Source organism: Struthio camelus, chromosome W, assembly GCF_040807025.1.
Source record: "Struthio camelus isolate bStrCam1 chromosome W, bStrCam1.hap1, whole genome shotgun sequence".
In the NCBI taxonomy this organism is placed as follows: Eukaryota; Metazoa; Chordata; class Aves; order Struthioniformes; family Struthionidae; genus Struthio; species Struthio camelus.
In genome coordinates, this window is record NC_090981.1 from 42,854,511 (window position 1) to 42,881,635 (window position 27,125).

Sequence of the window (27,125 nt, forward strand, 5' to 3'; positions counted from 1 at the left end):
CTTTATCTAGATACCTATATTCATCATCTTACACAAAGCATGAATTGTAGTTTAGAGGTTTCTTGATTCTTTCTGCCTAATCTTGGTCCCTTCCAGAATGAAGAAATTGTGAAGATACAAGCGTTTCTCAGAGCAAATAAAGCTAGGGAGGACTACAGAACACTGAGTAAGTGGTAATAGTTAAACATTGTATGTCTGAGGAGATGTATGTTACTGTGCTCAGTTGTTTTTAAAACTTTCATGCAGGATTTCTGAGTTTCCTGTTCCTCTTCAAAAGCAGCTGCAAGCATTTGTAAACAAAATGTTTTACATCTACAACTATTTTACAAAGCTGTACTTCTACAGGATGACAAAAATATTCACCTTTGCCCTAAATGGCATAAACTTCTCTAGAGTTCAGAGTTTTTCTGTAATGACCCCTGTTCCCTGACTGTTTTATGCGTGTTCAATGTTATGTCAATTAACAAGCCTATTTCCTTTGACTACAGTTGGTGCTGAAAATCCACCCTTGACTGTCTTGCGCAAATTTGCCTACCTCTTGGACCAAAGTGATTTAGACTTTCAGGAAGAACTAGAAGTAACAAGGTTAAGGGAAGAAGTGGTTACAAAAATTCGATCCAATCAACAGCTGGAGAAAGACTTGAACTTAATGGATATAAAGATTGGACTGCTGGTGAAAAACAGAATCACTCTCCAGGTCAGCAGACTCTGTTCAGGCACCCTTGGTAGCATGCACTGAACAGTTCAAGCAACTGTGTTCAAGCAATGCAGGATTAGTTAAAATGCGCCTGAAAAATGAAGCACTTTATTTGTCTTAAGTTATCCAGTTATCTGAATATGGCTTGCATTAGAGGTTACAAGTTGTTCCAAGTGGTATGTCAGATTACTACTGAATGTCGCTCTTTATTTTGCTACTCATAAGCAATAGTAACTGCTTGTTAGATTTTAAGCATCTTTTCTGTGGTGGAGTGGAAAAGACTTTAAATCATATTTGCAATTTGCATATTGTTCAATGTAACTAAATAATGAATGAGTCTGTACATGAGACTGGGTTACCTAGACAGTCACCAGTTAATGAATAGAGTAAAATACACAGAATTGCTAATAAAGGACCTTGTAGGAATATGACATCTGAAATGGTTGGAAAATGTCAGTTTTCCACCTTGTCTTTTTTGTGAATATGTAATCTAATATCTTTGGTCATTGTGTCTGCAGGATGTGGTACTGCACAGTAAGAAACTTAACAAAAAGAGCAAAAGTCAGCTGGAAGAGATGGTTATGGTTGACAAACAGGGTATCAAAGGTTTGAGTAAGGAGAGAAGAAAAAAACTGGAGGCTTATCAACATTTGTTCTACCTTTTACAGGTAAGTTTTAATGTAGAAGTTAAAAACCACAAATTGCTAAAGACAAACTAAAAATATATCATTTGTTCTGTTTTAGTTGCTTGTAGTGGTGATCATGAAAAGATCTCCAAAGGACTATAGTATGTAGACCACAGTAAACACCACCATCTTCTAATATTACTGTAACTGAAAAAAATCCTTGTTGTCTTTAAACTGTGCAAGAAATAGCTATTTTATTCTTGGGAATAACTTCAGTCCGTGTTGAAGCCAAAGAAAGGTTTTCCGTGTATCTTTTATCCCACATAAATTACTGTCACCTTCGCTCTGCACTGTATGTGGGCAAAGGGAAGTGGTCTGCTATGCAGCTAACAGCATATAATGCATCTTTTTTTTTATCTTTTTATTAATTTCAACTCACCTAAGCTATTTTAGAAGAATTTTAGATCTTACCAGGACAGATGCCTTCTAAAGGTTAAGTATACACATAGTATGCAATGTCTTTTTGGTAGATGCTGTCTTCACTTAGTGCTGGATACACAGAGCTAATGCACAAAGTACTGTATTTGGAGACAGCCAATAAAATCCTTACCTATGCCATTTGCATAGTGCAGTATTCAATGTTTCTTATGCATTCATATTTGGGGAAAAAATAAAGCTGGTGTAAACAAGTATGTATATGAGAATCAATGTAAATGCTTTTACAGTTGATTCAAATAAAGTGCTGCCCCCAAAGTGTGGGTAGTTCATCTCAGGAAACAGAATTTGAGTCATTTGTTTGTTTTGTAGACTAATCCCACATATCTGGCGAAGCTGATTTTCCAGATGCCTCAAAACAAATCAACCAAATTTATGGATACAGTCATCTTCACTCTATACAACTATGCCTCCAATCAGCGAGAAGAATATCTGCTTCTCAAACTCTTTAAAACTGCTCTAGAAGAGGAGATAAAGTAAGTATATTTACTGGAAGACTTTAACTTGTCTCACAGATAGGTCAATGAATTCTTTATACCTTAAAGAATTTGATTAATTTTGTAGTTTTTATAAAATTAAATACATAATTTTGCCACTGAAATTTGATTTCAGGATGGTGACATTTATTTCTAATTCAAGCTCTTTTAGATTCAGAGAAATCTTTCTTCAGTGGAGCAATCTTTTTGTATGATAGATCACTGGAAAGTAATTACTTACTACGGGCTTCTTTGCTTTTCTGCTCAAGTATGAAAGGTTGGATGAAGTCCGTTTTGTTTTCTTTGTGTAAATGTGTGTTCTGTAAGTGGAAAGTTGGTGGTTTATCCTGAAAAAATAAACACTTGGTATGCACTTAACAGGTATCTGCTGATCAGATGTCTGGGCCTGAATCGGGTATAGATTAGCTGCCACTCCCTATATACCACATTCCAGGCACCTTATTTTAACTCTAACTTTTTTAACTTCAACTCAGAAAGTAACTTGTATAATCTTGTCTTATATGAAAGTCTAATAAAAAGGCTATATAAACGTGCTTCAGCATGTAAAAAGCCAGTTAGGATACTGAAAGCATACTTTCAAAAGTGTGGTTTTGAAAAATATATGTAGAAAACATGGATAGCTTCATGCATAAGTTAGATCTGAGAATTGTTCTGCTTTTGATACAGCTCTAAGGTAGACCAGATACAGGATATTGTCACTGGAAACCCGACTGTCATCAAGATGGTCGTCAGCTTCAATCGAGGTGCTCGTGGGCAGAACACACTGCGCCAGCTTCTGGCCCCAGTGGTGAAGGACATCATGGATGACAAGTCTCTCATAATCAACACTAGTCCTGTGGATGTGTACAAGGCGTGGGTAAACCAGTTAGAAATGCAGACTGGTGAGGCCAGGTGAGTTGAGGAAGTTGGATATATTATACTCCCTCTTAAATACTTGAGGGATCCCTCAGTTCAGCTCCTTTTCTGACAAATTTCACTCATGTCTGTCCCATGTGTCCAACCATTTCCCTCATCTCCCCACAACACAATGAGATCTTGGAGGGGGCAGGGAAGGCTGCTTGAAATACTATAATCTGTTCCAAACAGAAGGATCGCTTTGCTGGCCATGAACTTTGAGTCATTTACGTCATAGACTTAGTGTAGTAAGCTATGCCATGGAAGAATTTGCAGCCTTATGCCCAGGGTTTGTAACAGCATCTGTTAGTAGCGTCCTGCTCTTTTGAGGAGCTACACTGGGATGCAGAGATCCATGCTTAGGACTTTTAAAAACTCTCTTTGAAAAGAGAAGGGGGAGAGGGGAGAAGGGGAAGGCACATGATAGCGTGTTGCCCCCTGTTCCAAAAAAGGAACCTAATGGATCTGATAATTTTGTTATTTAACCAAATCAGCTGTATTTGCCTTGTCGAATGTGATTTTTCTGTTCAGTGATTACCTTACAAAGCCAAACAAATTGTATTTTAGTCTCATATATGTTTAGGCTGATTTAATGTCTCTTTGCTTTGCAGCAAATTGCCATATGATGTAACCACAGAACAAGCATTAACACATACAGAAGTAGTCAATAAATTGGAATCGTCGATTCAGAGTTTGCGAGCAGTAACTGACAAAGTGCTCACATCCATATTCTCATCTCTCAATACGATGCCGTAAGTGCTGAGTTAGGACTCTCCAGGCTGCAGTTTGTGAGCACACTGAAGCTTTATGCAAAGTTCAGTGGCGACCCTCTCAGATTACATGGCTTGTGATATGTGCCTCTTCAATGCCTTCCCCAGCAGAGGGAGAGGTTTCTCCATATCACAGAACCCTCCTCTGCTTTAGCCTAGTGAATGTCTACCTATATGTGAAACTTCTTGTAATTTCCGTTATCATCTCATTTTGTGTTTTAAGTGGCTGAGGAAAGAACCAGTATCTTGGCTGACTAGAATGATTTGTTTGTGTTTCATCTAAGTCTTTCCATTGTTTTCCTTTTCATCTGTTCTACATGTAGTTATGGAATGAGATATATAGCCAAAGTTCTGAAGAGCTCGCTCCATGAGAAATTCCCAGATGCAACAGAAGATGAACTATTAAAGGTAGACTTCTGAGGGCAAACTGCCAGCAGCTTGTTCTTTTTATGCCAGAAAGGATTTTTATTGACACTTAAGTGTTCTAAGGACCTGAAAACATCTGCATTCATTGAAGAAATTCCGTGTTTCCTGGGTTGCAGGGGGGTGGTGGGCAGGGGAAGCGGGGAAAAGGGAACCCTGCCACGATGCAGCTTTTGTAATCTGGGTGCTCGACAATTCCTGCAAAAGATGGTGCTCCAACTGTGTTGGGCACAATCAGATCTGTAATAGTTCTTGAAGGGTTGGAGTTTACCTGAATCATCTTGTTTTTTGATTTTGTTCTCCTGTCCTTTCTTCCTAGCAGTCTTTTCATGAAGAAAACTGGTCTTAACTCTCTTACCTGAAATTAAGTTAGGATAATAAAAATATATGTATTGGAAAGATAATTGAATTGATACTATAATTTAAAAACCAGGAGGAAAGGGTTCCAAGAACAAATTGCAAGTACAATCTTCCATTGCACCTAAGATGCCTGTAAAAATTGTGAGAATGACATTTTTACAGACTGAAAAGTAAATTGTGTTGAGTGATAAGTATGCTACCAGCACAGTGCCAGTCTCTAACTTGTCATAGCTACTGTGCTTCGAGTAGCTCCATGAGCTTTCTGTCCCACTGAGACACTCACACCTCATGCAATTTGAAACTATTTGCATTTTAATAAAGATGGTTTTATGGATGTTTATAGAAATGGTTCTAAAATTACAAGGTATTCATTTCAATTAAACTTTCTGTTATCCTTCAAAAAGATGCTGTTTGGTGTTAAATTTTCCCTGGAGCCAATTTAGAAGACTTCAGACTCCTCACCTGAAAAATTGATTCTGCTTTTGTGTTTAAATGATGCATCAAACTCCTTGCAAGCAGCGTTTATGAAGTTCTTCTGTCCGTCGCTCTAGCAATGCAGACTAAAGTATTGCTCACCTTATGAAATAAATCAATAACAAATTGATTCAGCGTAAGGCACCCAGTAAAAGCCCTTAGGTCTGTACGTTGGAGGTTCTGCAGGTGACCGCGCAAGCTGAGGCTAATGACAGAAAGAAAAGCCCTGCCTGTTGACAGGACCAGGAGTAACGTGAAACAGTTGTCTGCCATGTACTGGTTACTGTAACACCACTGTAGAAACTCCTGTTTCTGATAAGGTGTTACCTAGCCTTTTAGGGCTGTGTGAAGTGCTCTCTAGAAACAACGGTAACCTTACCAGTGAATACAGTAGATGCTGGCACAGATTTTTAGCACTTCAGAGAACAAGCCTCTGGAGCTGAACCTAGCAAAATTTTAAAAAGTTGTGTGTTTACATTGATAAATTAAACTCAAAGCCTTCAGTAGCTGATCTAAACCTCAGTAGGACCAAACTGAAACCTGATGGTAGAAATTCCCTAACTAATGTTCATAGGGTTGCTCTAAAAGGCACAACTTCCAGGCCCAAAGAAGGGCAATAAATGCTGTATCATTGACAATGGCTGTACTTCCCATTACAAAGTTTGGAATTTGTACAATTTTTTGTCCTCCTGTGGAGAAGCAATCCCAGGGAAAAAAAATAAAGAACTGAGCCAGGGCCCAACAGGTATATAGGACTACCCTCTTTGAGGAGTTGTTAGGATAAAGGTTTGATTCCACTCCTATGGATATGTGTGTTTAATACATGAATAAACTTGAGCTTTTGTGCTAAATAAATGTTATCAGGATATCTGTCAGACTGCATGGATGTTGGGAAAATTTGTCATGAAATGGACATCTAATTTTCTCATCCATAACAGTGCACTAAAAATTTTTAAGAGCCATCCTAAACTTAATATTTTATTCAGAAATTTTATTATTCTAAAGTTCAAAAATAGCAACCTCTAGAAATAGTCTTCAGTCTGGCATTTGTTGGAATATTTGTTGGAATACAAAGTAGAATATTCCCAAAGATGGATGTCTGGAATATAGATCTGATGGTCAAAATCAGATCTTTTTTTTTTTTTAAAGTAATCTAATTTGAATTGAGGAGTTCTAAACATTCTAGACTTATTAAAAAGTAATTGTTTAATGTTTTGGCAAGATCTTGTTTAAGACAGTGATTGGTTTTGGGATGGGAGAATGTGTTTAATCCAATGTTTGTCTTTTTATTATTGTTTTCATGATGTGGTGCCATTACTATGCTTGAATCTTTTTATGCAAGACCACAGACTTTTTCAGCTAGCTGCATAGATAACACTTATGTTTTAGGAGTGTTTGCCCACAGTTTTCTACCACCAATTCCTGTGTCTAATTCAGAAGTAGAAGTGTTTGATCATGTTTTGTAAAATGTAGTTGGCATACGCAAAGGGAAGTTCTCTTAAAATGTTTTTCTTTTAGATTGTTGGAAACCTCCTGTATTATCGCTACATGAACCCTGCCATTGTTGCTCCTGATGGCTTTGACATAATTGATATGACAGCTGGGGGCCAGATACATCCTGACCAGAGGAGGAATCTAGGTTGTGTCGCAAAAGTCCTTCAGCACGCTGCTTCTAACAAACTCTTTGAAGGGGAGAGTGAGCATCTTTCGTCTATGAACGCTTACCTCTCTCAGACATACCAGAAGTTCAGGTGTGAAAAACTCTTACAAATACCTATACTCTGAGAGTCCTGTTCAGGCAGGATGAATAAGGCAGATGAACTCCTAACTTATGTGAATTCTACGAGATTTTTGGGGGAGGGGGGAAGGAAGCCTTACTACAAGTTAGAAATAGTGAGTGATCTGTCATAGAGAGTCTGCTTCAACTTCCTCAGCAGTGAGAAGTAACATGCTATATTTCACCATCAGCATTGCTTTAAGAACTGATCCATCCTGCTGATTTGGTCCAAGTAAGGCGGCTTAGCGTCCAATAGATTGTGCAAAGAAACTGGAATGATTTATTATTTAGCAGAAATAATGCGTTCTTCCGATGGCCAGAAGAGCTGAATGTTTTGTTTCAGGAAAAAATTTCTTGGAGAGGAAAAAGTTGCATTTTTTGTTTTTATTCTTTCATCTTTGTTGAGATAATCATAGGAGACGGCATGTTTTGCCAGAATGCCTCTTTGGGAATTATAGGCTCCAGATAATATAAGTTGTTTGGAATTAGTGCCCATCTTTTGGGGTGGTGGTTATCAGCTTGCAGTATTCTTCTATCTTGGGACAAATTCATAACTTCCGTCTTTAACGTCTGTCCTAAATGAAAGCAAAAGTTCATATAATGGGTTTCCTTGAGAGGCAAGGCATGAACAAAGATACATAAGCAGCAGAGTCATTCCGGATACATAAGCAGCAGAGTCATTCCGTTTGTCAAAGAACTTAAGGGCATGACATAAACCTGAAGAGCGAATAGGGCGGAGAAGCGGTGAAGTGGGCAGAATAGCAAAGTTGTTAAGGAGACAGCCTATTCTAGTTGGCTCTTGAGCACTACAATCCCACTTCCAACTAAGGTGCCTTTTTACAAAGCTGAGTCTCTGGGGGGGTCTGTACCTGAACAGAAGTGCCTCCTGGGTCAGACCAGTGGCTGCTCTCAACAGCCCTTTGTACTCTGCCAGCCACTGCCGTTGCTGTACTGGCAATGTTAAAAGCAGCCATCCCTGCCTAGACTTTTTAGTATCTGTTTATAGACTTGTGCATTAATTTGTCTAAGGCTTTTTTGAACTGTGTGATGCAGTCTGCCTCCACAAACTCCTGACGTAGCGGTTCTCAGAAATTTGTTACCTGTTGTTTAAAGTAGTACTTCTCTTACTAGTTTGAAACAAATCTCCTACTAGTTTCACTGCATGCCCACAAGTCCTGTTGTTGTGGGATGTGGTGAATAAATTCTACGTTCAGCTTATGTAACACCACTGATTTTGTAGAACTTGATTGCATCTCTCCTGAGCCTTTTCCCCTCCAAACTGAGGGGTCCCAACTGTTTTTTAGTAACAAACATGAAGGTCCTCTGAGCCTGAAACTTGCATCTTACACAGAAGAGCACAGGCGCTGGCACAGTTCAGGAGCAGCTAAGATAAATTCTCTGATAAAAGCCCCTTGTCCCATGGGCCAGTAGTTACCAGCACAGGCAGTTTTTTGGTTGTCTGTGTGCATCCTTCAAGCTGTCAGTAACTTGGAGAGATAAGACCTTTTCTCCTTGGGAAGTGGTTCTCTGCTCTCCCCATATGTGATAGTCAAGTCGAAGTAACCCTCAAGAAGGACTTTGTATTTTTCTCTCAGGTCTTTTTATGAACAATATTACATTTTCTGATGTTTCAAACATCTCAGTTTGAGTAACGAAAGCCTACATAACGTACAGTTTGTAGTAATTCTGTGTAGATATTTCAAATTTCTTCTTAGCACATTTCGCACTGTAAAGTGTCTTGATAAAGTGAGAGGGTTTTTGAATATCCTGTAGTTTTCATAACTTCTCGAGCATCAGTCTAGACTCTTGCAGCACCAATCTAGACTCTTCTAAACATCTAAAATCTGGCAAGTTATCACTCCTTGTTGAATAAGGAGAAAAATGTTACCTTGAAAATAATATTCTATCTTTCCTGGACAACAGGTAACATTTAATTATTTGTATTGATATTGTAAATGCACTGTCTCTGAAAGGTTCTTTCAAATGTTAAGTGTAGACTATAAGAAAAATACAATGCGTGTCAAATGTTTGATTTGGGGGGGGAGAGTTTTAAACTGGCTAAATGAAGTGAGTGTACAGGGAACAATTATCCAATTGTCTTCCTCATTTTCTATCAGGAATTTTTTTCAGTCGGCATGTGATGTTCCTGAACCAGAGGAGAAATTCAATATTGATGAATACTCAGACATGGTGACCCTTACCAAACCTGTCATATACATTTCCATTGAAGAAATTATCAATACCCATTCAGTAAGTTAATGAAAACACACTTATCCATGGTTTACAATGTATACTCTGTGAAATAATTGCAAAAAATATTTTCTAAGGAAAGTTTATTTTTTCTTCCATTTCTTTGGAAAGAATTTCTTCAGTTCAATCCCTGAAATGCTATGGAATTGAGTATTAGCTTTCATTTTTTCCCTAGATGACTACTTCCATGTCCAAATGTTGCCTTTAACAACAATGAAAATATGACATCTTATGATGTGGAGGAAAAAGAAACAGATTTTTGTTCTCATGTAATGTGTGTCATTTCTAATTTTTTTCTATTTACAAATGCTTTCCTGTCTTGGTTAAGAAAGTGAGCCCAATTTGAAGAAGTTTCTTTGACTCTGGGAAGAGAGGAAAAACTCAGTACGTTTTATGACTTTGGCATTCGGTCATATGTTGTGTTGGAAGCAGATGCAAATGTCTGATTTAGAGGGACTGAACTAGTGGCATCCTGCCAGTTCTTTATTCTGTGTTTATAAAAAAAATATATATATATTAACTGCAGTCTATAGAGTGACTCATTAGGGTGTAACTTCGATATCTACCGCATGGTCCTTCTAAAGCTAGGATGTTAGCTGTCTCTTCGCTTTCGACCCTCCTTCCCTGCCTTGTTATGTCAGATATACTCTGGAAAATGCAGAATGCCCAACTTCCAGTACTCCAGATCACAGATTAATGTTGTTCAACTGTAAACTAGCTGCTTAGTCTAACAAAAAGCATATTTGCTAGATGGTCTTTGTGCCAATTTTTGCATTTAGGGTTTTTAAAACATAGAGGTATTCCTGCAGGTTTTCAATCAGTAATTATGTTTAAGAACCAGTCTCTTAGTCCTTTTAGTAGGCCTGTTGCATCTCTGATAATGTTCTTTGAGCCAAATGTGACAAATTATTGTTATGTTATTTTATATTAGCTGATAAAAGTCTAAAAATATGAAATAATTTAATGAAAGTAAATGGCCAAAGTAGGAGGTCAAGGAGATGGTCTTTTTTGATAACATCACTTCTAAACACTCTTGCATGGGGAATGCAAGTAATTAGGTCTAAAGTTTGTACATTGTCTGTGCAGCATGTGTAGTACCTTATCTTCCTTGTCCCATGACGCTGCTTCCACCAAAATTCCTATGGAGTCTGACCCTTCCTCTTGGAGTCCTCTTCTCCCACTACATCTTCTCTACGAATGTAAATTCAACTTTCCATTCTGTACTTACAACTTAGAAAATTTAGTTTGTGTAACGGGAGACCCATGAACATCTTGTCCTTTGTCATGTCTAGCTCAACTTAAGAAAAAGTTCTTAAACTTTCCCTCTGTCGTTGTCTCCCTTGGCACTTGCTTAATCTATTTTTTATCACACACCTCTGTGGAATGTAGTTGGAATTAAGGATCTGCTGGATTCGTCACCTTTGTTTCCTGCATCTTCCCCATGTCTTTTGTCCTTATCCCAAGTAATTTACACTCTGTGAACGTACTTTTCATTCTGTGCTTGTATAGCATTAAGCATGGTGGAGTCTTAATCAGTATAAGTAGTGCTTCTCAGCAATTCTTATAATATATTCAGTATTGTGTACAGTATAGAGTATCTGCTTCCCAAAAGACTTGGGGAAAATAGTTTAAAACAAATTACTAGTTATGGACCTGTAATGCTCAGTTCTGTCTTGTAAGTAGGTTTGAAATGCTAAGTATGCCTTTGTTTTCTGGGCGTGAGCTTTTTTAGTTGTTAGTGCGTTTCTGCACTGAATATAGCTTTGTAGTGTTTAAAATCCTGGAATTTTATAAAATTTTTACCTACAGTGCATGCTTTGCTGTAGTTAAACTTCAGTGAAGTTTGATGCTTTGTCTTTCCTTCAGGCTTCCGGGTAAGGAATATTCCCACAATGGGGAATGGGCTGTTGTATCTAGCAGCCTCTAATATTGCAGGCTGTATACAGCTCTGCATGAGGTCATTTTTTCTCGCTAATAATGAAAAGATGTTTACAAGGCAGTATTACTGCCCCATTTGTGGCCTTTATTAACTTGGCTTACCAGTCTTTTCGTGGCTTCAAAAAAAAAGTGTTGGGAACATGCCCAGCTTACATTATTGTGAGCATGCTCACAAATCTCCTGAAACTTCTGTTAGAAATGGTGGAGCAGCAGGTGCTGCATAGCTAGTTTCTCACCTTCAAATGAAGACAGTCATTTGTGAAAAGTATCACAATGCTACAGTTCAGAAAAGCTACTGGAATGGATATATAGAAAAAGCAGACATCATCTATGCACCACTGACCCTGTCTTCATTCCTTTGTCTGCCTAGTTCTGGATGCAGCATTACGGTGCTGTGCTTTGGTTCATAGCTCTTACTCTGCAATACTTTGTTAGTCCTGAAGGCCAGTCTTTAAACTACCTTCTGCTTGGCTGCGATATTCGGTGTTCCACGGGAAAGGCAGCAGGCTGCCTTGCAGCAGGAACAATTCTACACCTCTGGTCTAGAACCAAGCACATGGGGGTTTTTTGGGTTTTTTTGTTCGTTTGTTTTTTGCCTTTTTTCTTTTTTTCTTTTTCTTTCTCTCCTTCTCCTTGGGTGCTCCATAATGTTTGTTCAGCATTTAGTCTCCAGATTTATTTACAAATATAAAGAATTTGGGTATGTTTTTCAGATGATGACTTCATTTACATTTGTTTATAGCTACTATTAGAACACCAGGATGCCATTGCCACTGAGCCTAATGACCTGCTGAATGAGTTGCTGGAAGGGCTAGGACCTGTTCCTGATGTAGAGTCTTTCCTTGGTATGTTGTCCTTCAGTATCTTTACGGTTAACTTCACCCCGGGGCATAGTCAAATGGGGACTGGATTTAAATACTGCAAGATACACTCGTGTTAATAGCTTCTTCATTCACTATGGAATTCTTCTCTGAAGTCTTTGTTGCATCTTTTTCATAGTTGAACCTTCTAAAGATGCAAATCATTGCAGAGTTGTTCAAATAATGTGATAGCAATGTTTGACAGCATCTTTGAGAGATGTGAACAGTTTCTAATTGCATCATTCACTCTGGAGATTAATGACATGATAGAAATTCAAATACTGTTTCTAGCAGAAAAATCTAGTCGTGCTCAACAATTGCAAACAGAAAAACTAGCAATCTTTTTAATAACCTGACCTTGAGTTCTGTTACAGCGTTGGGTAGAAACTTACAAAAAGAACACTGAGAAGTTTTAAAATAGCAGTTTAAATTGAAACTTAATTATCCATATGAGAGAGATTTTTTAAAAAACTATTAGAAAGTTATAAGAGGTAAATGTATCTATTTACTTTGCCTTGATTGTACTAGGATGGAAATTGTGATTTCCTGGCTTAGAAGGACATCATGCATATTACTAGGGTCCAAGTGAATAGCCTGTTACCATAGCTACTGCTCTTTCATTTTTCATTATTACCACATTAGGACTAAAGATGTTAAATTGCTTGTATTTTTTTCTTTTGAAAAAACATGAATCTCTTGCAGATCAGTACCTTGAAAATAAAGAATTGGTGGCATTTCCAAAATATTCTAACTGGTCAGATGGCTTATACTTTTGACTGCTCAATGTCCAGTAGAATGAATGCTCCTAAATGGTAGGAATGGATGGGCTATTTAATAAACTTAAAACAATTTCTGATGACCTACAAAAAGTGATTTCTCTAGGTTATTGTTGTTTCATGCACTGACTCCTGGGGAAGATACCAGACTGGAGTAAAAGACATGTTTCCTCTTTACAGGGGAAGGAGCTGTTGATCCCAATGACCCCAACAGGGAAAGCACACTGAACCAGCTTGCAAAAACAGAGATTTCCCTGTCTCTAACCAGCAAATATGAGTTACGAGAAGGTGAAGATCAGGATCTCAAAAGCCTGATGATAAAGTACGTTTCCCTCAAAAACCTACGTTCTTGCACTGGTTTTGTCCAAAATAAGTTGTTTCTACTTTGTATCCCAGTCTAGGTGCATTTTTGAGGCCATGAGTACACTCAGTTTCCAAAGACCAGTGAGTGTTCAGTCCTACTCAAACTTGTGAAAAAGTCAGAAAAACTGTCAGTTCTTCCAGTATGATTATCTTCTTGCAAACTTACTGCCATTTTTTGTTTTGGACTGTTACTGGATCATTCTTTAACCTGCTATGTGCTCTTCCTTCAACTTATAAAAGCATTCTGTTTTAAAACCTCACTGCGTTGGAAAAGTCGAGGTGAAATTCTGTCTGCCCTTGAAAGGGGTGGACAGTATCAAACTGTCTTCTCTCCCTCAAATGAAAACATTTCCCTGACCTACTGCCATCAAGCATTTGAACAGGATGTGACTGTCACTTCAGCGTGAATAATACATGCCTATGCAGGGAAAGCAAATAACATTTATTTCATTCTTTTTGGTCAACAGATTAAGAAAGGAGTAACAGGATAAACTATAGGCTAATTTATTGTCCAAAATCTTTTAATAAAATTATTTATTATCAAATTAATGGCAGCTCCCTTTAGAAGTTCTTTACAATTATCCCGAAAAAGGATCACTAAGATTCTGGTGCTATTTGAACAAGGAAGCTCTCCTGTATTACTTCACTTATTCTTACTTCACAAGTGTGAAAGCTAGAAGTTCACTTTAAGGTAAATTAACATATAAGTATTTTACACCATTGCAGGCCCTGGGAGTGTAGAGACAGGCTTGAATTCAACTTTAATTTGGTAGTAATTTTTTTCTAATTCAAAATTCAATACAATGAACTGATTAGGTAATATGTAAAGTTTTGCCTCTGAAGGAAGTTCTTAATTGTGGCTGCAGTGAACAGTGCAATTTGTATAACTCTTAGTCATAAATGACTGTTTGAAGTTTGGGGGGGGAAAATTAACTTTAAATATAAGAAAACTTAATATTTAGCCTAAAAGGAAAAGTGGGGTGTTTTTTCACACTGTTATGCACACTTGATATAAGTCAAACTTTTTTTTTTGAGCTTACCTTATCAAACATAACATGAAATATCAAGTAAAGTGATTGCAATGACAATGCCAAATTGAGGCTGAATTATGTCATTTGGGGTTCAGGAGATCTAAAGTTGTTCCCATATGTTTTTGTAATAAGAATATGTCTACTGCTGTCCCTTTAAATTATAAAGAACTTTTGCTTCCTGTCCCTTTTTCCTCTGTGTAGGAGAAGAATGTTCGCCCTTAATGGAATCCCTAAAAATATGCAAAATCAAGGCTGAAAGGAAATGTCTCTAATCCTTTACACTGTGTTGAAATAGGCTGAAATAATAACATAAGTATTAAAAGATTTTAACTTCTCTATTGCATAAAATGTATTAAATTTTCTAAAAATTTGATAAAGATTACTTGAAAGTAATCTGACACTAGAATAATTATTAACAAAATGTGTTAAACTGCAGCAACCGAAGAAGTTAAAATAACTTACCATTACCTTTTATGCAAGAGTTGTAAATGCAGGTACTGTAGCACATAGCTTTCCTACCTTAATTGCATAGAAGTCTTTCTGCAACTGTGAAATGTTACGCATCTGAATGATATTCATGTGTTATAGCTGATTCACAGCATGTTCCCTGTTTCTCTACAAGTGGCGCACCTCTCCTATAGAAATATCAAAGAGTTTATTTTCAAATGATGTTGTTAATTAAGACTTCTGTGATGAACCCTAAAATTTGCAGGTACCGCTCTCCAACAGAGTGTACGCAAGGTGCCTGGTACGTGTGGTTTGAATGCATAGGTGCCACGTGCCAAGTGATACATCGAAGGGGGGGAGTTTAGCCCCAAGTGTTTTGCACCCTGTCTGGGAAACAACAAAGCTGAGTTTTGGGGGGAGCGGGATTTACAGCAATCCCTTGGAAGCTGTTCCATGTGTCAAAACTGCTCAGTGCAGTCACCAGAAGCTCTGGATGAGCAAACTAGTTTCCAGGAGATATAGCATGTTATCTTCTAACACAGAAGTGGCACTGCTTCAGTTCTGTGTATGCTGTCAGAGTGATTCCTACAGTTTAGCTCTTTCTATGAAAGCCTGAATCAAACTCAAATACCCTTAACAGAATGTTTTTTGACAGTTGCCTGTGGATGAGCAAAACTTTTGTTCCATCTCATCGTGTTTTTGTGAGAACTTCTAGTCTTGAAAACAAGCTAAAAACCTTTACATAGGTAAACTATCATTTGAAACTAAATCATGAGGTTTTATCACAGTCTTAATTGTACTTAAATATTTTCCTCAGAAACCTAAGTTGCATCTTTCTTCAGCTTTCTGTTAAACTTTTCAGAACAAGGGGTCACAAATCAAATGAGCTGTATCTCATTTGTAATAGTGTCTTCTAAATTAACAGAAGTCTGTAACAGGATGTTCTTGGAAGAATAGTAGATGAATAGGCAGCAGGAATGAGATAAACTTACCAAAAAAGAACTGGTTTTACATATCGGGCTGTAACAGCTTGCCTTTTTTTCAATGAGGAAATGCTCCCTCTCTGTTGCTACTAAAGAAACATCTGCCCCTGGCGTGTGTGTAAATACGCTGGGTCAGTTGTATACTGCTTCAGAAGCTCAGTAGTTTTGAGTGCACTTCCATTTATTCGATGAATATGACCCTTAAAGTAACTGTGCATAGCTCTGTCTTTGGAAAGATGGCTAGTCCTAGCTGCTGCTTTGTCACAGAATCGTAATAAAATCCACGTGTAGGTTGCTGTTGGAATGTTACTATGTTAACGGTAACTGTTTTCCTATGTTAACTGGGTAACTTTTCAAAAATAAAAAGGGGAAGAGTATGTACATGTTTCTATCTTCATGTCTCTGTAGAACCCAGTTATCCAATATAATCTATGGAAGCTCTGAAAAATAAAATGCTAGGAAATATAAACATTACCAAGTATCCATAATATGCTTGGTAGTTTTGCTGTTGAAGAAATGAAATGCACAGCCGATCCAGTGACAACTGTTTTGTAATACTCACGTATTTCCTTAAAAAGGACCAAAAGACTCATTGTGGATGTGATACGAACACAGCCAGGGGATACGCTCTTAGAAATCTTAGAAACACCAGCAACTGCGCAACAGGTAAGCGCTACACTATGTCTGAATAGAGAAGAAAATACTATTTTACTTTAGCTGAGTATTTGAAAGCCTTGATAGATTTCCAGCAGATTTCTCCATCATTATAAAATCTATCACTATATAATATTAAAATCATTGTTACTATTTTTAAAACTACTTAGCTCTAGATCCATCAAAACATGAGACTTGCATGTTTTTCAACATATAATTGGTAATGCAGTTCTGAGAAAAAAAATTCTTAAAGAAAAGTCTTTGTCAACTAATTTCAGAGACAGAAAGCATACTATTTATAATAGCTGTTTTAATTCAATGCTATTACTAAAACTTTGCTGTGTTTAGCTCATATAGCCTGTTCCTAATTAAATGTCAAGTGTTTTTTCCTGCAAAAACCTAGAATAACAAATTTTGCGAATTCTTTATATTGTTTGTAAAGAGGGTCATTGCTTTCCTATGTTATAATATGACCAAAATCCTAAGGTGAATTTTTTGCTAGATTTTTTTTCTCATGCATTTCAGTATCTTGACTCAAGTTCCCTGTCACTTAGCTTATTTGCTTAAGCAATATAAGCAAACATCTACTTGAGGGACTGCCACTTTCCTTAGTATGGGAATGGAGTGGGAACAGCTCCTAGTCAATGACTTCCCTTTTAGATATTAACACACAGAGCTACATCTCAGTAATGTGCACGCTTACAGTTACCGCGGCCTGTGCATGCGTATGTAGGGGTCACATTGAGATCTGGACAGTATTCCCACTACTAACAGAAGTCATTAAGTCTTCTGGCTGATTTCAGGCCAGTTTGGATTATTTCAGTGCAGGTCTAAATGTTGTAAGTAATTAGTTACTTATGGTATGTCAAAAGGCGTTGTAAAGAGAGTGCTTTTAAACTACATGATATGAGGAGATAAATAAAGGCAAACCTTTATTCTTGGTTATCTCCTCTGAGAATCCAGTATATCTGGATACAGTTACTGTGAGCTGGAAAATAATTTCAGTTTTGGCTTTTTAAAATTTTTATTTTTAACCCAGGAATCTGAGCACTTGAAAATTGTAGAAAAACGTGCCATCTTAGATTCCAAAACTCCAGAGAAAATGAAGCGCAGTCAGTCTATTTTTGAAGATGGGCAGCTACCAATAGAACAAAAGAAAAGGAAAATTCAGAGAAATCTCCGGACATTGGAACAAGCGGGATTAGTGTCTTCAGCAACCAAGTACCAAGAAATTATCAATGAAATTGCTAAGGTAAATGGAACATACTCCTTGTATATGATTGTTTTTTTGGGAATCTAGCCTAAATCTCTTCTAGCTAAAGATGTACAGAAAACATTTTTCTACAGAACACTATGCTAAATCATTATTATCCAAATAAAAATCAAATCTTAGAGTTTGCCGATGAAATAAGTGAAAGGCACTTTAATGCATAACTTCCCAACCATCGCACTCAACCTGAGCTCTAGCTTGGCAGTTACTAGTTCTGAACTAGTCTGAGCTCAAGTTCCCTTTTCAATAGGCCTCACACCAGAAGCTTGCTATAAGAAAAAAAGCTGCTGTTTACAGCATGATGACATCTTCCTCATGTCCTCAGTATCTGTGTCATGCCTCAAGGACCACACTGAATTTGATGCCACATGGATTCATTTAGTTCCAGTTATTCACTGCCCCCATGACTGGGGGGATAAGAAGTGAGGTTGGTGTTGGACCAGTGCAAGCCTTAGCAAGGACCCCGTGAGGTCAGCCTTAGTGCTGGAAGCTGCAGTAGCTTGACTTGGATCTCAAGGTTCAAGGTGCTTGGTGAAAGCAGTCTGTTGGGAGGGGTTCCTGCCAGTAGCAGCATAGAGGTTATCCTATGCTTCTGCATTAGGATTTGTGAGAAATACACTGTTTGGAAAGACCCACTGAGTGTCCTTTCTAACCAACGTTTAATAGCCTGACTTCCCAGCAATTGGCAGGGAGGTGGAAGAATCACGCAAAGCACCAGGAAGTTGTTCAGGGCCCATCGTAGACAAAACAAGTAGCAACGTGCTTGTTGCCCTCTGTTCAGTCATGTGAACTGCAGTATCCGTAACTGATACCATGTTTGTGAGAACAAATGTAATGTGTTTTATGCTTTCTCCGAGTAAATAAGTCACATTGTGTAAGTGCAAATTTCAGTCGTGAAAATCTGTGAGAATGTTTAAAAATAAACAAACAAACCGATTATATTCACCAATTTCAATTTTCTGTTTAGGATATCCGAAATCAAAGAAGATACAGGCATCATCGAAAAGCTGAATTGGTGAAACTTCAGCAGACGCTGAATGCACTTAACTCCAAAACAGCATTTTATGAAGAACAAATTAATTATTACAACACCTATATAAAAACTTGTCTAGACAACTTAACAAGAAAGTAAGTTGAGTCTTCTTGCCTTTTAATATTTCAGGAGTTTTGAGGCTGTGTTTTATTAGCAGGGAGCGCAGGTGCTATCTGTATCTGAAAGTTCTGATGCCAACAGATTGGCAATCTGTGTATTAAAAAGTACATTAGAGTTGTCACTCTGTCAAGCTGAACTGAAGACAAAAATTATCATTGCATTTCTTTAAAGCTGCCTTAGAGAGGCCTGACACATATGCATATTTTCATTGTATTTAATTGGTGCTGCTCCATAGCTTTGCTAGCACGCTTTGAAATCATATGGAGCTTTGGAGAGTGATTATTGATCTTCCTTCACTCAAATGATTTGTTTTTGTCTTTAGAATGGAAAGATGTGAAATAAATATGACTAAAGCATTTTACTTTTCAGGTATGATGCAGATCACTCACTTGAGATCAAGCCCCTGTTAGTGCCATTAAAGCATGAAAACATTTTTAATAACATTGAAAGGGCTTTCTCAGTGAGTACTTCGTTAATCCAAAAATGAATTCTAATGGCCAGTCTTATTCTACATCTGCATCTTTCATTGTATGCTTACAAATTGATATTTTAAAGTAATAATTGTGGACTCTTGGACTCGGTTTACTTTTAACAATAGAATTTAAATTGAATTGTTAACAAATATGGAAAAAAATTACTACAGAAATGTTTAGATTGCTGCTGTTTTGTGTGCTAAAAATCCCTCTAATTCTCAGATTTGTTTTCAATGTTAACTCTATTAATTAAAAGCAGCTTCAAAAGAAGGCAAAGACTGAAGGAAAAATAAATATTGCTAGCAGAGTAGTTGGAAGTATAAAGGACAAAACTGTGTTCCCGGTGGATTAATCGCAAGCTTTTTTTCCCGCATTCGTCTCTTCCCAGAAATTCCCGGAGGTCAATTAAACTAGACGGAAAAGACGAGGTGAAAGGAAGCAAAAAAATAAAGCAGGCATCATTAAAGTACACAGCCGCGAGATTGCATGAAAAGGGTGTCATCCTAGAAATTGAAGATCTTCAAACCAACCAGTAAGTGTGGCATAAAACAATTCGGAGCATTTTGTAGTTGACAGCTTCTTGAGGAGTCTGGCTTTTGTTTAAAGAAGTCTTACTAAATTTTCCGCATTACATCTAAAATTACCTCAGAATTTTTATATTCAGAGGAAAGAATAAACCTACTTGTCATAATTCAGTTTTTCCCCTTGCGGCTTGCTATGTGATTGCCTTCTTGGACAAATACTGGAATAAGCCTATTTTGGCAGCAGCCTAGATGGAACGAATGCAAGTCAGCCAGCATGCTCGCTGCTGATTGACTTGCTGAGCAGTTTTTACTTTTTCATTTACTGACCAATCTCTATCATATAAGTAAGTAAATACTTGCTATGGTGCGCTTTCCAACTCTGAACATGTAAAGTGCCACTATGAACACACATGATAAAATAGTAGGCATGGCCTTTTTAAACTTAAGGTGAGGCTGTTTCTTGACCTAAAGCAATTTGAGTTCCTCTTCTTAAAATACTGAAGGGAAATTAGTTTGTACGCTCATTGCCATTTTAGCTCATGTCATACTGTCACCATATCAGCATGGTGAATGGATGTTTTGCTTTACCTATTAATGTGTTAGTCTTTATGACTCATTTTGAGGTAGCTGCAGTCAAAATCTTCCTTCCTCTGCACCGTTATTTCCTTCCTTCCTCTGTGCTCTTCCTTCCTTCCTTGCTTCCTCTGCATGGAAAAATTTTATGGGTCACTTTTTCCCAAGTGGGTTCATCAGGCAGAGTGCGCCATGCCAGGCAAACTGCAAACAGAAGTGCACGCCTGCAAGGAGTTACTCAGGACTGGCAGGAAGAAAATCTAGCTGTACTGTTCCAAGCTGTGGATGCTTACTCTTCTCTGTTCTCTTTACATCCCACCCCCAAATTGATTCCAATTTAAAGGACTGTTGAGAGCTCTGTAATCTGTCCTATCTGTAGATATACCAATGTTTGAGCATTCCTCTGCATTACCCATTTAAAGAAAAAAAAAAAAAAAAGCAGTCTAGAAAAGATCATCTAAAACCAAGAGCAAACACCATTCATCCAGAATGTATCAATACAGTAATTCTATATACTGGTTTTCATTACAAAAGAATGAAATAGCCCTAACAAATGGGGAAAGTTAGACAGGTTATGAATAACCAACAGCATAATGGGCATTATTTAGCCTCTAATTCCAGTGTCATAGCAGGTCACCTCTCCAGTACTTTTCTGAGGGAGAGTGAAGAAACTGTTGAACTTCTGACCCTACACAACAGCAAATTCAAGTCTTTTAAAGAAGTTATCCCTAAATATTACTGTACTCTTAACCACATAGATATAGTTAGTATCTAACTATTCAGATGCATGTCAAAGCTGCATTTTACTGTTACTTCTGCTTTAATCCCTGGTCATCTAATGATTATTTAAAAGATAGTCATGACTACAAAAAAGTGTCTATGTCTGCTTTAAGGATTAGTGCTGTTCAGAAAGTAACTGATGGGTCAAGTCAAAATGTACATTCTCTACTCCAACTAATCCAAGATGGATTTCAGAGTAAAGGAAGACACTCTTTTCCCTCTTATCTTTGTAAGAAGACCAGATAGACTTGTTCTGAGTACATAAACTGGGCCTGCAAAATGAAGGGAACCCAAGTAGCTTCTGTTTGCAGTTCTGCAGGATCAGTATATTGCAACAGGTTGAGGAGAGCAATCAAGTTGCTTATGTGGAATACTGTGCTTAGGCTGGGATAATAGTTGTAACAGAATATTACTCGGTAGGTCAAAACAACCCCCATCATAGATGAGGTCAAGTCTAACAGCTCTCACGTTGCTGTGCAAATACAATGTGGCCTGTATTTTCATGACTGCTTCTTTCAGTGACCCCTGTTCTCCTTGTACTTGACCACTTCTGTATCCTACCTTTGCTATCTGCTTCATAAACTGGATCAGAAAGGTGATCAGACTTAAATTAATTTGGAGGGACAGATGGAGGGTGGTAAGAGAAAAGGCTTAGCTGCCAGCTGCTAAAGCTAAGCACTGTCAAAAAAAAAAAAAAAAAAAACACCATTCTCCTAACGCTCAGGCTTGCTTTAGCTGGCTATGTGGTTCGGCAGCATGGGTTTGTTGAAGGAAGGAGCACGATTAAACTCATTAGATGGCCCTAGGTGGTGTTGCATGGTAGCAAAAGCACTTGCTTGAGAGAGATTCCCTACATACATCAGGTAGTTCTTGTCATAAGCTGTTATCTTCTCTCTTGCTCTGTCCAAGGCAGTGGGGTTTGGTTTTAAGGGTCACTTATTTGCAGTATCTGTGATCAAACACTACTGTGGCTATATTTCCAGCTTAAGGAGTTCACATTTGCAGGTTGGTGGCTTTGAAGATTTATTTCGGATCAGTTTATTTAGTGTGATCTCTCAAACATGCACAGCTCAAGTAGCAGCAGCATGCTGATGCGTGGAAGTATTGATGCTGGGGACACTATTCCTTAAGCTGGCCTTTCTGCCAGCCGTCTCATGTTGCAGATAACGAGGTCCAAGGCTTGCTATAGAGGAATTACTCTATGGTCCCTCAATGGTGCTGCTGCTAAGGCCTCCGTAAAGCTGTATTGTGCTACAGTAAGCACCGATGTTTATGGTGAAAGTCCCTTTGTCTTTTTCACGTTTTTCCCCATAACTGTCACCACGTTATGTAACACTGCACAGCATGCATACTGAGCTACTCTTCTTTTTGTTTTAAGGTTTAAGAATGTTATGTTTGATATCACACCTGGAGAAGAAGTTGGAGACTTTGAAATCAAAGCAAAATTTTTGGGTGTTGAGATGGAAAAAGTACAACTCCATTTCCAGGTAGAGTTTTAATTTTGTTACTGTGTCCTATAAGGCAGCCATGTGGGGAATAACTATATAACTTGGGTAGGATGATGCTGGGCTTAGGCTAAGGTTAATGTTTCTAAAAGTAATTGTACTATAATAATAATTACAGTAATTGTCAAACTGCATCGAACCAAAAGCCAGGTTAGTTTAATGGCTAGCAGTAAATACCATAGGAAAACTAAAATTCACACAGAAAATCTTTCTTCTGGTATGCTGTTACTGACAGCCTGCGCTTTGGGATCTAGAGGACAAATAACATTTTTCATACCTATCCAATAGTTACTTGTAACTTTTCTTTAGTTGTAAAGGACCTGAAGCCTGAGATTCTTACATGATGGTAATGACCCAACGTTGTTGCCATAAACTATGAATTCAAGCAAAGACTAATGATTTTATTTATAATTACAGGATTTGCTTCAGATGCAGTATGAAGGTGTGGCTGTAATGAAAATGTTTGATAAAGCAAAAGTGAATGTGAACTTGCTCATATTCTTGTTGAATAAGAAATTCTATGGAAAATGAATCTGTCGGATATGGACTCGGCATCCATCAGTTGGGAAGTCTATTCAGTATTTTTTGCTTTTAAACATTCGTTTGAAGTTTGTCATTGGACGCTTTTTACCTTTTAAAAAAAAAAACAAACACCAAATGTTCAGAGGAATGTACGCAGTGCCTTTCCATCATTGATACTGAAGCAGAAAATAGAAAGCAGATGAATTTAAACACTTCCAGATTTCATTGGTGTTGGTACTTTCAAATCAAATTATTATTGTTTAGGGCACTCAGCTATTGTGGTTGTGTGGATTTTAAGGTAGGCAGAAAATGAATTTAGCTGAATATATAAAGCTCTTCCTAGTAAAGCATTTTTAAATGGCCTCAGATATATAATATAGTTCTTATTAGACTTTAAGTATTTACCAAAAGAAATCCTAATTCGTTTCTAAGGGATAGTTTGGGCAAATATTTAGTTACATACTAAGCCTGTTTTCTGGCAGTTGTCAATTGTAAAGCGAATTTATTGTGCAATTCAAAAAATTTTTTATAGGTAATTATAAAGTGACAATAACATTTTACTGTACAAAAATATATTTTGTGATTCATTCCTACTAAATAAAATGCACTACTGCCTCAAGTTAAATGACATTTTCTACTTTCACAGCCTTTTGAGTGGCACGGGGGCAATCTGAATAGTGAACAGATGTCATTCAGTTTGAAGTATTTGAATACATAAATTGTGCCTGTCTGTCTTTTTGTAAGAAAATAAATGCAATAAAATCAATATTTAGATTGTTTTTTAAATATATTCTTTGGAGATTGTTCTATGTAAAATAAATGTTACTTAATTAAACTGGCTTCATTCCAACTTGGTTGTGTGTATAATGGGTAATGTATTATATAAACCAAGGAAAACTTTTCTGCTCTTGCTTACCTTGTGACAAATATTTTAAAAGATGAACGGACAATGAGAAAACCTGGAATGCATAGTGTAAGCATCAAATATTAATTCTGAAGATGAAATAAAAGTGTGTAAAGTCAGTGGTAGGTACTAGATTAGTTGGTACACTGACCTGTTGTATTACACAGATTGAAAAAACTGATTAGAATACATTTACCATAGATATTTATGTATAGCCATTAATATCCCTAATTAAAAGATAAACAGCTCCAAGGTTCTTCCATTTTTCTTCCAGCTAGGTATTCTGCATTGTTCGAGTATAAGCCATTGGAACGGTACATAAACGCTGAGGTAGTGATACCCAGATCCACTTCAAAATTGCTGGTTGGGAAGATGAAAGCAGTATTAGATTAGTTTTGTTTCCAATGGAGAAAAGTGAATTGTACTTGAATACAAATTAAATTTACAGTTCAGTGTTGTTTTTTCACTTCCCTTTTTATCTGTAACAGACTTGAGGCTAATTCCTGCATATTTCTGACAAATTCTATCTGAGCAGGTGAGTAAGTCTGCACCAGTGGGCTGTCGGTCAAGATCAGATGTTTGAGGTAGCATATCAAAAGGCTGGAGTTCTGCTGGTGTGACTTACCATAGAAACACAGGCTAACAGAACGGCTGAGGTTGGAAGGGACCTCTGGAGATTATCTAGTCCGAACCTCCTGCTCAAGCAGGGATCCTCCTGCTCAAGCATCATAGCCCTTTCCAGCCTGCGTGTGAATAAGTCATTCCTGGATATGCTGCTTTGTACGGCATGCTCAGACACATGTGGTGAAATACCATGTTTAGTTCTAATGTGAATAGGATCCTCCTCAGTAATTTTCCAGCCGCATCTAATGTGCGGAAGCTTATTTGGTTCCCAGGGAATGACGTTCATGGAAGGTACAGTCTCTGTGCTAGGCCTTATTTGTTCCAACCATTTCTTGAGATTCCCGCTCTCCTAGTATACATCAAAGATTAATGTCGGTTTAATTTTTTAAGCTCCTCTAGAAGCTTTTTTCTTAGTCAACTAGTTCAGTTTATGATCTTATCACTAAACAAATATTGAACTCTGCTAAACAAGATTGACTACAATGATTCCCACCTAACTATAAGATTGACAGGTAGTAGTGGGTCCCGTGCAAATGGACAAAGTAATTCTGTACCCACTCAGTGCTGTCAGCTACTAGTAGTAGCTACTAAATCTAACAAAAAAAAAAAAAAAAAAAGCTTTTGGAGGTTCCTGCGACCTGCTATTTACGGTCGCCAACTGATCAAAGTTGGATATGATTTGATGATACTAGTTTCATTCTTGGATATAACCTATCTTGTGGAAAAACTTGCCTTGCTGGTGACAAAAGTTGAAGCGACACCAGTAATGATGAATATTGCTCGCTCATCCGTTTCTATTGTACTAGAAATTGCATCATTCTGGCTATAAGGATTCAACTTCCATCACAAATTAAGCCCCTAGAGGATCTGGGAAGTATGATCACCTCTCCCTGAAAGACTTGCATGTTTCCTTTTCCCAGGTAGTGGTAGTGAAGTGAAAAGAAAATATAATAGCCAGTAGTCTTAGTCTGTTAGATGCTAGCCCTGCAGTTTGCAGTTTTCTACCATAAGTCTTTTGAGTTGCCTGAGAGTGCTTTGCAATCGATTTAGTTCAATTTGGAACTTATTTTGGTGGAAATCTGAAGTTCTAAATCAACTCACAAAATTACAGACCTAACCCTATTTTTCATGTTTTGCCGAGTGGACAGAAACAGAAGTGATTGCTTTATCCAGTTTCACTTTGTGCCTATTTGCAAACTTTTCTTCCTCTTTGACAGCCCTTCTCATAAGACTATTTTAAAAAATACGGAGTAACGAAACAAATTTCCCTCTAATAGAAAATCTAAAGAGTGACAGTAACATCTGACTTCATAAAGTTCATAAGTAGATGGACAAAAATAACCCTCTTCTCAGACCTGGAGGACTGTTTTTGCCTCTAAAGGATACTTCTACCCTCACTCTCTTTGTAGCAGTAGCTACATCTGTAAGGCATGGGCCAGAGCAACCTGCAGTCGCTCCTAAACAGAGCTGAAAGACTGCTCCTTCCCCAAACAGTAAGTAGTGAATGATATAGTAATGTTACTGGATATTCGTAGACTGTTTTGGTAGACCCAGCATGTTTTACAAGACAGGAAGTTTTGTACTGTAACATGCTTCCGCCAAAAACCTCTGAAAGAGATGCAAAGAGAAGTAGAGCTAAAAAGCGGTAATCAGTAAGTTTTAGAAGCAGCGAAACTTCACCTCTACTAGAATTAGTTTAACCACAGAGAACAAAGTAACAAGCTGACTGGCATAACTGCAGGATACAAAAATTAACTCAAATCTGGCTCTAGTATGCCAGCAGAAAATGTAACAAATAGAGATTTTATTTTATCCACTTGCTATATTTATACTAATCCAATATAGGATGATTAAAGGAAGACATAGCCTATGGCTGTTCCTTTTATCTGCAAGTAAGGTTATCACTGCAAGTACAATGAGTTTCCCTTTGCATCTTTCACAAAAACTTCAGAGAAAATGGCTTTCTCCCAAACACTGGCCCACTTGTGAAGGCTTCTGAAACTTAAGTAACACTAATACTGAAAACGTTAAGCTTTTCCAGGGTGCAGTATAACTTCTATGAATATACATTTTAAGAATGGTGGGTTTTTAGCTCACTTGCTGTTTCGTGTTTAGAATATTTTAGTAGTGTTGTACACTCACAAACCGGAAGTAACAAGTAGTCCGATTTCTTTGCAGAAAGTTCCTTAAATGATTACTGTTCCCCACCTTATGTCTGAAAGTTAACTTTACTGCACCCTGTTCCAGAAGCCAATCCCTTCACTGCTGAGAACTTGCCACACTGCAGGCACCTTCAGGATGCTGCAGCCAGAAGACATTGTAAAACAAGTAGGTATTCAGACACTTCTTGAATGTACCTCCAGTGGTGCAGCATTAAGAGAGTGGTAAAAAAATAGATGTTCTGCTAGTGTCACTCTACCCTATTTGTTTTCCTCCTGTGTTCCAGGACACTATCAAAACCTTAACCAGGTATCAGATTTTT

At 37.6% G+C, this 27,125-nt stretch overlaps 1 protein-coding gene across 16 annotated transcripts in view; it reads left to right on the forward strand.

Annotated features, from left to right (window-relative positions):
* The window catches only part of LOC138060886 (ras GTPase-activating-like protein IQGAP2), a 132,481-nt gene extending 108,590 nt beyond the window's left edge, over positions 1-23,891 (forward strand). For all 16 annotated transcript variants that reach the window (XM_068926159.1, XM_068926166.1, XM_068926157.1 and 13 more), the window contains 17 exons: positions 97-166; positions 489-697; positions 1,216-1,365; positions 2,131-2,294; positions 2,982-3,206; positions 3,821-3,961; positions 4,303-4,387; positions 6,755-6,987; positions 9,131-9,263; positions 11,944-12,046; positions 13,018-13,159; positions 16,240-16,327; positions 17,355-17,567; positions 18,553-18,713; positions 19,600-19,743; positions 22,467-22,575; positions 23,011-23,891. In XM_068926159.1, coding sequence (XP_068782260.1) covers positions 97-166; positions 489-697; positions 1,216-1,365; positions 2,131-2,294; positions 2,982-3,206; positions 3,821-3,961; positions 4,303-4,387; positions 6,755-6,987; positions 9,131-9,263; positions 11,944-12,046; positions 13,018-13,159; positions 16,240-16,327; positions 17,355-17,567; positions 18,553-18,713; positions 19,600-19,743; positions 22,467-22,575; positions 23,011-23,124 — 2,484 coding nt within the window. In that variant the 3' untranslated portion in view covers positions 23,125-23,891. The remainder of the gene's footprint in view (positions 1-96; positions 167-488; positions 698-1,215; positions 1,366-2,130; positions 2,295-2,981; positions 3,207-3,820; positions 3,962-4,302; positions 4,388-6,754; positions 6,988-9,130; positions 9,264-11,943; positions 12,047-13,017; positions 13,160-16,239; positions 16,328-17,354; positions 17,568-18,552; positions 18,714-19,599; positions 19,744-22,466; positions 22,576-23,010) is intronic.
* The last annotated feature ends 3,234 nt before the right edge of the window (positions 23,892-27,125 follow it).